The following is a 9468-nucleotide window of genomic DNA, read 5'->3' as shown; positions in this document are numbered from 1 at the left end:
AAGTTTTTTAATATACTCCCGTGAAGGTTTGTGGCGTAGTACGATTGCCATGAAGCTTTGGGAAGTTTTTTAATACACTCTCGCGAAGGATTCTGAAAATGAATAATAATAATAAGTTTCAATGAAAATGATAAAATGTAAATTTAATTTTATCATAACGAATTTGCTTGAATATCCTTTCTTTTGAGATCGCAGCAATGCGCGACGGGTAAGCTAGTACTGTATACAATTAAGATACATATGTATATATGGCCGAAGGCCACAGTAAAGATGTGGACAGACCAAACACTAGGCGACATTTTCCTCCGGTAACCAGTCACGCGACAAACAAATATGGCCGCCTTCATTAACATCTCTATTGTTGTCTGGACTGCTGAGCGTAACAATCAACGAGATGTTATCTGTTACATAACCCTTGTATCAGCTTATCTAATCTAGTGAAGCTTTCAACAAGCCAGACAGGAATTAAAATGGCTGCTACTAATGCTACAATTAATGAAAGTATTCAGAAACACAAAGATCTATTTTATAGAATATCTCAAGAAATCTGGAATCATCCGGAGTTGGGTTTCGAAGAGGAGTTTGCCCATCGATTGCTAACGGATTCACTCGACAAATTAGGATTTAGAACACAGAAAAATTACGTACTTCCAACAGGATTCAGGGCCGAATTTTCTAACAACTGCAAAGGTTAAGCGTTAATTTTTTTTAAATATATTAATTGCTTATTTGGTTTAAATTTAAAATTTGGCAAATTTAGGTCCGGTTGTGGCAATTCTTTGCGAATACGATGCGCTTCCAGGTATGGGGCATGCTTGTGGGCATAATTTGATAGCTGAAGCTGGCATTGCTGCTGCAGTTGCCGTTAAAGCTGTACTCGAAACGGATCCTTCCGTAGGAGGAACGGTAAGTTTCCGCATTGCGTATTGTATTTTAAAGACTATAAGTCACTAAATTTTGATTACATTCAGATCGTTGTATTTGGAACTCCCGCCGAAGAAAATGGAGGTGGTAAAATTCACTTCGTTAAAGCTGGAGCGTTTGAGAATGTCGACGTAGCTTTAATGGTTCATCCGGGAAGGAGCAATATAATTTTCAAGCCTAACATCACCCGTATAAATGTAAATAAACGTTAAGCTTAATTTTGAGGGTAGGGATGAGTTTCATAAAAAAAAATTGTACATGCTAACGGGTAAAATGGTGGTCATTAAGTCCGACTCTACTGAAGATACACTCGACTCCCATTATCTCCCCACCCTCACGACCTTTAACCATCAAAATTTAATAGCATTGATCCCCCTAATAAACAAATCTTCCTGAAAAATTTCAGAAATTTTCCACAAAAAGCACGGGAATTATCAAGCTTCAAACAGGGTGAAGAAAATTGTGCCTCTCCCACACACACTAATTCCACGTTTCAAGGTGTCCTGAGGTGTCCGAAATTGTAAAAATCTGGGGTCATTTTTTTGCGGGATCGACAATTTTCTTTTATTTTTAAAAAAACAGATTCAGAATAATTGAATATTCTTCTAGATAACCGCCATTTTCAAAGGAATCTCGAGTCACTCTTCAGCGAGTCCATGGCTAGCGAGAAATGCACTAGATGCTGCTGTTAACAGTTATACTAGTATAGGTCTTTTGAGGCAACAGGTCCATCCTGAATGCAGAATTGGAGGTTTGTTAAATTTCTTTCAACTCCCGATTGTCTTTATAAATTGTAATACGTCATCGTTTACAGTTATAATCAGTAAAGGAGGCGAAGCGCGCAACGTCATACCCAGCGAAGCTGAAATGCAACTTGGAGTAAGGACTCGAAATATGTCCGAATTGGATGAATTAGTCAAAAGGATCGAAGCCTGTTGTCAATCTGGAGCTGCTGCTGCCGGGTGTGACGTGGACTTCATCACGGAAGATGATGCGTACGATAACATGTTTTATAACAAACCGTTAGGCATGCGATTCAAGAAACATGCCGAAGAACTTGGTAAGTAGAAGCAGGAGTGTAATGTGAGGAATTCAGTAATGTATAATTTTTGAATCTATCTATACAGGTTTACAGTTTGTGGAACGTTCAGAAGATATTGGTAGAGCCAGCACCGATATGGGTAACGTTTCTCAGGTTGTACCAAGTATTCATCCAGTGTATCGTATAGGGAATACCCCCAATCATACTATACAATTTGCCAATGTTGCAAGGATGGAAGAATCGCATCTGTCTTCTTTACAAATGGCAAGAGTGATGGCTCGTACATGCGTGGATGTATTCGAGGATCAGAAACTTTTAGAAGAAATTAAAAAGTATTTTTTAGAGAATAAAAGAGCAATGTAATTCTTCTAGTGTGGTACGTGTACAGGCCACACTGTGTTGCAGTACAACCTTCAAATTAAACCCATTATAACAGGCCTGGCTCGGTAAGGACTCTAAAACTCTGGTTTAGATGAGTTATTATGATGCCTATGATAACTTACTAGATCTTCATCTATACGGGAATCGAACCCGAATCCTCCAGAGTGCTTACTGACTTTCTTCTAAGAAAATCCTTCAGTAGAGCTAATAGATTTGTAAATTTATGTTTAACTTTATGTAATTTTATAAAATATACTTTAATAAAATCAAATACTTTGATTCATATTAAATCTGCTGTTTGAATGATAAACAAGTTGCCATGTCTCGCCTGTTTAACATGAACATGCAATTCTACCGATATATTGTAAAATTTAGTGTTTGTATACATACTTCACATGTATATAGTATGCGTGTGTAAGTGTGGTTATATATATATGAGTCACTTAATTTGTAGAAATTGAAATCTTAAATGAGTATACGAGTATATCTTGTGTTTTGCAACACAAGTCAAAATCCACATACAAAACTCAGCTTACATCTCTGATAACATAATTTTGATTATATTTCTTTTTTTCTATATACAAATACATAGACTCAACTGCACTTATCAGCATTTTAAAATCGGCACTGATAACTTATAAAGTGATTAAACGTACAAGGCCGACGATAATATAAAATCTAGTTCAACGTTCAATAGATTGAAGCAGACAAATCAAAATGGATGCCACTACAGTAACAATTGACGAAACGTTCGACAAATACGGCGATTTATTTTACAAAATATCCCAAGAAATATGGAATAATCCAGAATTGCGTTTCGAAGAGGTTAGAGCTCATCGGTTACTCACCGATAACCTGGAAAGTTTGGGATTTACAACGGAGAGAAATTACATTCTTCCTACCGGTTTCAAAGCCGAATTCTCTAATAATCCAAAAGGTTAAGTAAGATGTTAACATATTTTTATTTTAAACTGGTAGTTTTTCGATCCTGTTTTTGAAGCTGGTACTAAGTATCGGAAAATCTGGCAACTCTGTAGAACATAGTTGTGCTGTAAAAAACGGGTCGAAAATAACACTGTGGGCGTTTGAAATTAATAGATTGATAATTTTAGGCCCGGTCGTTGCTATTCTGTGCGAATACGACGCGCTGCCGAAAATAGGACACGCCTGCGGACATAATTTGATAGCCGAAGCCGGTTTCGCTGCCGCCGTTGCAGTCAAAGCGGTATTAGAAGCAGATTCTTCGATAGGAGGAAAGGTAATTTGTATATTTATGTACTGAGGATTTTCTGAATATCATGTATGATTGTACGTATGTTACAGGTTGTAGTGTTTGGAACACCTGCGGAAGAAGGCGGAGGTGGTAAAATCCATTTCATCAAAGCCGGAGCATTCGATGATGTGAATGTGGCAATGATGGTGCATCCGGCGAGAGCTAGTATAGTTTTTCAACCTTTTATCGCTTGTGCTCATGTAAGTATACATGATTTTCATGTTTTTGCGTATTATTTCGAGTCAGTCATTTGAGTGTATTTATAGATGACTGCAGTGTTCGAAGGAAAATCGAGCCACGCTTCCGCATGTCCATGGTTAGGGAAGAATGCCTTGGATGCTGCGGTTAACACTTACGCAAGTATAGGGCTTCTGAGGCAACAGATTAATCCTGAGTATAGAGTTGGAGGTTAGTTACTTACATTAGAAATTATACTTGATAATAATCCAATGTCAGGGATTCTCAGAAAACATTTTATCATAACCATGCACATGGTTGTGGTGAGAAATCCCGTGAATTGAGAAATCACTTATAATGACCTCATTTGAGAATCCCTGTTCTAGATTAATAGATCAACTTATTTGACTAGTAATCGTGTGTTTCTTGTTTAGCACTCGTAAATAATAGCCTGTTATGAGCGATAAACTGTAATTTCTGTAACGTTGTTTGAAACACGAGAGCTCTGAGGACTTTTAATGCCCCGAGAGGACTTTTAAATTAATGCTCTGAGTGCACCAGATTTAAATATAAGCTCAACAAGCTGCAGCTTAGGACCTCTCATTTATGGGGTCATAGTTTAAGATAGTGTTTTTGAACCTTTTCTAAAAAAGACAACTGAACTTGGTGTTATGTTTTTTACCTTTGGAACCCCTATTTTATATAGGGTTATTATGTTTTTCGTACTTTTAGCAGTGCTCGTACACTTAAGAAGTGTCATGGCTGAACTCGGCACTGTATTTTGCATCATCCCTGAAGTTTTGCATCGTTGTAGCATCCCTAGTGTACCGCAGCACCCCGTTTGGAAATTACAGTATTAAGGCTTAATATTCTTATACTTATCATTAGAGTTTGAATTTAGTCGTATACGTGGCAATCTTCCGAAGGGAATCTCTCAATGCTGGACATTCTAAGAAAAAGTAGCCTGTATTCAGGTGTTACAAACTTCGCCTGTCCAGTTCATCGACAAGGCAAAAACCCTTAATTAATCAAGTAGTGTTCAATGGGTGTTCAGTGGTTTATCCACCGATCACTATCATTAGTTGGAGGGAAATGGCCCCACATTCTTACATGTATCTTTACTTGGTGAAGGAAACTATCTGTGGTGGGTCGCAACAAGTATAAAGGTTCAGATTGTATTTATTAATTAATGATGATCATTTTACAGTTATTATTAGTAAAGGAGGTGAAGCACCCAACGTCATTCCAAGCCTGACAGAAATGAAATTTGGCATTAGAACCCCCGTCATGTCGGAAATGGGATCATTTTACAGTTATTATTAGTAAAGGAGGTGAAGCACCCAACGTTATTCCAAGCCTGACAGAAATGAAATTTGGCATTAGAACCCCCGTCATGTCGGAAATGGACGAATTAATTGGAAGAATCAAATCTTGTTGTCAATCCGGAGCCGCAGCCGCTGGCTGCAACGTCACAATAAACGTGGACGAGGACATTTATGATAGCTTATTCTCTAACGTACCATTAGGAAAGCAATTTAAAAAACACATCGATAAAATTGGTGAGTAATATTAAATATCAACACCAGAAATACTTTTAAGTAAATCGTAAATCTTTCTACTGTTTTATACAGGATTAGAGTTCTTCGAGCATTTAGACATACCGAACAGAGGCAGTACCGATATGGGTAACGTCTCGCAAGTTGTACCAAGTATCCACCCCATGTTTAACATAGGAGAAGCATCAAATCACAGCATAGAATTTACGAATCTGGCAGGAACCAAAGAAGCGCATCTCACTACTTTACAAGTAGCCAAAGCCATGGCGTTTACATGTATCGATATCTTTAAAGACAAAGAACTTTTGAATGAAATTAAGAAATATTTTTCTGAGAATAAATAAATTAATAATAAGTTTGAACAACATTATGATGTAATTTAAATAAATAATTCTATCTACACGTTGACAAATATTATTTTGTGACCTAATTTTAACAGAGTACAGCGTGAAATTTAATATACCACGGTACTTTATACGATAACGGAAACACCCCCACTCGACTTCCGGATCTTGCACAATTGATGGGATTCTTGCGTTATCTAAACTCTGGTGTGGCAAGCAGAAGGGGATAAATCTAGTTTGACGTTCAACGTTCGAGGCAGATAAACCAAAATGGATGCCATTACGTTAACAATTAACGAAACGTTCGACAGATACGGAGATTTATTTTACAAAATATCCAGAGAAATATGGAATAATCCGGAGGTGTGCTTCGAAGAGGTTCGAGCGCACGAGTTGCTGACCGACAACCTGGAAAATTTAGGATTTACAACGGAGAGGAATCACGTGCTTCCCACCGGTTTCAAGGCCGAATTCGTTAATAATCCAAAAGGTTAAGTAAGATTTTAACGTATTTATTTTATAAACCGGTGGTTTTTTCGATCGTTTTTTTTAAAGGTCTCGGGCAGAACCGGTTCTGGTACGTGTGCGGGTGCTTGTGAGGCCGATAGTACACTTTAAAAATTAAATCAAATATAGTAATGGGCATGAAACAGATTGATGGTTGTACGACCTGTTTATAGATATAAATAACGTGTTAAGTGTTTTGCATTAGAAAACGTGGAAGATTCATCAGTTGAAGTAGAAAAAAATTCAACAGTGGGAATTACATAACAGTCAATGGTGTCGGGAATTCTGGCAACCGTGTAGAACATAGTTGTATCGTAAAAACCGGGTCGAAAAATACCGATTTGGACGTTCGAAATTAATAGATTGATAATTTTAGGCCCGGTCGTTGCTATTCTGTGCGAATACGACGCGCTGCCGAAAATAGGACACGCCTGCGGACATAATTTGATAGCCGAGGCCGGTTTCGCTGCCGCCGTTGCAGTCAAAGCGGTATTAGAAGCAGATTCTTCGATAGGAGGAAAGGTAATTTGCATATTTATTTATTAAAGATTTTCTGAATATTGTGTATAATTGTATACTATTTTACAGGTTGTGGTATTTGGAACTCCCGCGGAAGAAGCTGGAGGTGGTAAAATTCATTTTGTCAAAGCTGGGGCATTCGATGATGTGGATGTTGCAATGATGGCGCATCCAGCGAAAGACAGTATAGTCTTTCAACCTTCCATTGCTTGTGCTGATGTAAATGTACATTTTTAAAAAAATATATTTACGTTATTTCGTGTTGAAAACTTCAGTGTTTTTATAGATGACTGCAGTGTTCGAAGGAAAATCGAGCCACGCTTCTGTAAGTCCGTGGTTAGCGAAGAATGCCTTGGATGCCGCGGTTAACACGTACACAAGTATAGGGCTTCTGAGGCAACAGATCAATCCCGAGTGCAGAGTTGAAGGTTAGTTACTTACACTAGAAATCATACTTGACAATAAATCAATTATATGAGGGTGTAATATAAGCAAAGGTTATCATCACAAAAATCCAAGTAAAGAATGGTTATAACGTGAGCAGAAGAACATACATCTTTTCAGTGGGCAAAAGTGTACACCTTTCTGTTCTCTGCCTGTAGACTGCAGGAGCTAAAGCACAAAGTCATTCTTTGTGCTTTGTTAACTCATGCATTCAAAAAATTCACACGGAGCCTAAATAGAGAGTTAGCTGGTCCTTTTCAGGAAAGAATTGTTGATCCCTTAAGGTTCTCAGAAAATGTACTGTACTTAGCTGTGGAAAACAGAATCACGTTTCCGTGGCCACACCTGCACGGAAACGTGATGAGGATCTCTTGCAATGGTATCCTTATGTAAGGTAAAATTCAGTTGATAACGACAGTCGAGGTGCAGCTTAGGGACATGTATTTTCAGTCTATGAAGTCATTCCATATCAAGTGATCAAGTTCTCCGGCTCATCCCCTCAGATTTCAATAAAATTAGACACAAAAGTAACTAAGGACATTAAATTAAATCATGTAAAATATTAACCTCATACGTTGCACGGTTCCTGAGATATAAGCCAAAATGTGAAGATACCTCGCACCACCTTTGCGTGTGCAGTGATTAAACAGCCAATTTTGTTGTCCAATGGTTCCTTGACTAAGAGCAATTAAAGAATGAAATTTGGTAGCAGAAGACAGTTTCAAGTGGACAATTCAGAATATACTTACAAAAACTTCTAATGAAAAGTATTCCATTCACAAATCTTTATCAAAACTTGGGTGAAATTCATTCTCGTGAAACCAAAGCCATATTTCAATTGCCTGTAATTTGTAGAAGAAAACATTCTTTTACAGTCAAACTTTGGGCTTTAACACTGTATACCCTTAGTCACCTTTTGTGCCAAATTTTGTTGAAATCTGAGGGGTTGAGCCAAAGACCTTGAACGCTTGACATGGAATGCCTTTATAGTTTAACGCAGTGATTTTTGAAAGTTTCCCTAATAGTAACAATCCGACTTGGTAACTGATTTCTTTTGGCACATTTTGGTTATTGTGCCTTTATTTTGGTTATTGTGCCTTTCGTACTTTCAATAACATGCTTAAGAAGTGTTATGGCACTGCTCAACATTATATTTCGCAGCACCCTGGTTGAAAACTACTAGCTTCAGACCTCACAATTACACGTATCATTGTTTAGTGGAGGAAAATCTGTAGTATCGGGTACCATTACTGGTACTTGTTAATAAAGTTTTAGATTATATTTAATAATAATCAATTTACAGTTGTTATTAGTAAAGGAGGTGAAGTACCCAATGTTATACCAAGCCTGACAGAAATGAAATTTGGAATTAGAGCCCCCGTCATGTCGGAAATGGACGAATTAATTGGAAGAATTAAGACTTGTTGTCAAGCCGGAGCTGCTGCAGCAGGCTGTAGTGTCACAATAAAGATGGATGACGTAATTTACGACAGCACATTCTTTAACATACCTTTTGGAAAGCAATTTAAAAAACACGTCAATAAACTTGGTGAGTAATATTAAATATCAACACCAGAAATGCCTTTAACTAAATTTTTGAACTATTATACAGGATTACAGTTCTTCGAGCATTTAGACATACCAAACAAAGGTAGTACCGATATGGGTAACGTCTCACAAGTTGTACCAAGTATCCACCCCATGTTTAGCATAGGAGAAGCTTCTGAACATACTATAGAATTTACGAATCTGGCAGGAACCAAAGAAGCTCATCTCACTACTTTACAAGTAGCCAAAGCCATGGCGTTTACTTGTATCGATATCTTTAAAGACAAAGAACTTTTGAATGAAATTAAGAAATATTTTTCTGAGAATAAATAAGTGAAAGGATGAAGAGGAGTTAGTGAAGAATGCCTTGATAAACAGGATAGCTTTATGAAAAATGCTTTGATAAACAGCACAGTTTGTGAAGAAAGTGCTTTTGATAATTACACCCACACATCACATAGAACAGCAAGTGTTCTATTTTCAAATTGCTGCTCCTGACATTTTGTACATGGCACTTAAAAGCACTCAAATGTTTCTTCAGAAGCTAACCCATTCCACTAAGGCATAACTTTCTTATTCTGGGAGTGTCGTTAATACACTAACAAATTAACAAAGCATGAATTAGATAATTGTATAAATTACTTTATTATTGTTATATCACATTAAAATTGTTCAAGTACAAAATTATTTTTTTATTTTTTTCATATATGTAAAAAATATATATATTATATATTCATTACAAAATTTTGGATA

General features: G+C 37.1%; 3 protein-coding genes across 3 annotated transcripts; all 3 read left to right on the top strand.

Moving 5' to 3' along the window:
• Positions 1–156: 156 nt before the first annotated feature.
• LOC111638102 (peptidase M20 domain-containing protein 2-like) lies at positions 157–2559 on the top strand. Its single transcript, XM_023383744.1, has 6 exons — positions 157–690; positions 761–906; positions 972–1121; positions 1534–1675; positions 1739–1984; positions 2052–2559. Exons 1-6 carry the CDS (start codon positions 471–473, stop codon positions 2327–2329), a joined length of 1182 nt encoding a protein of 393 aa, XP_023239512.1. The 5' UTR covers positions 157–470; the 3' UTR covers positions 2330–2559.
• Positions 2560–2985: 426 nt separating this feature from the next.
• On the top strand, positions 2986–5738 carry LOC111638126 (peptidase M20 domain-containing protein 2-like). The gene is made up of 6 exons (XM_023383772.1): positions 2986–3284; positions 3460–3605; positions 3671–3820; positions 3887–4028; positions 5111–5356; positions 5429–5738. Exons 1-6 carry the CDS (start codon positions 3065–3067, stop codon positions 5695–5697), a joined length of 1173 nt encoding a protein of 390 aa, XP_023239540.1. The 5' UTR covers positions 2986–3064; the 3' UTR covers positions 5698–5738.
• Positions 5739–5929: 191 nt separating this feature from the next.
• Positions 5930–9408, top strand: LOC111638115 (peptidase M20 domain-containing protein 2-like). The gene is made up of 6 exons (XM_023383763.1): positions 5930–6187; positions 6581–6726; positions 6793–6942; positions 7010–7151; positions 8471–8716; positions 8780–9408. The coding sequence occupies exons 1-6, from the start codon at positions 5968–5970 to the stop codon at positions 9046–9048; spliced, it is 1173 nt and encodes a 390-aa protein (XP_023239531.1). The 5' UTR covers positions 5930–5967; the 3' UTR covers positions 9049–9408.
• Positions 9409–9468: the final 60 nt, after the last annotated feature.

Source organism: Centruroides sculpturatus, unplaced genomic scaffold (assembly GCF_000671375.1).
Source record: "Centruroides sculpturatus isolate CEXI.00-Female unplaced genomic scaffold, Cexi_2.0 scaffold142, whole genome shotgun sequence".
NCBI lineage: Eukaryota > Metazoa > Arthropoda > Arachnida > Scorpiones > Buthidae > Centruroides > Centruroides sculpturatus.
Note: the sequence above shows the minus strand (reverse complement) of the source record. Positions and strands in the feature narration are given on the sequence as shown.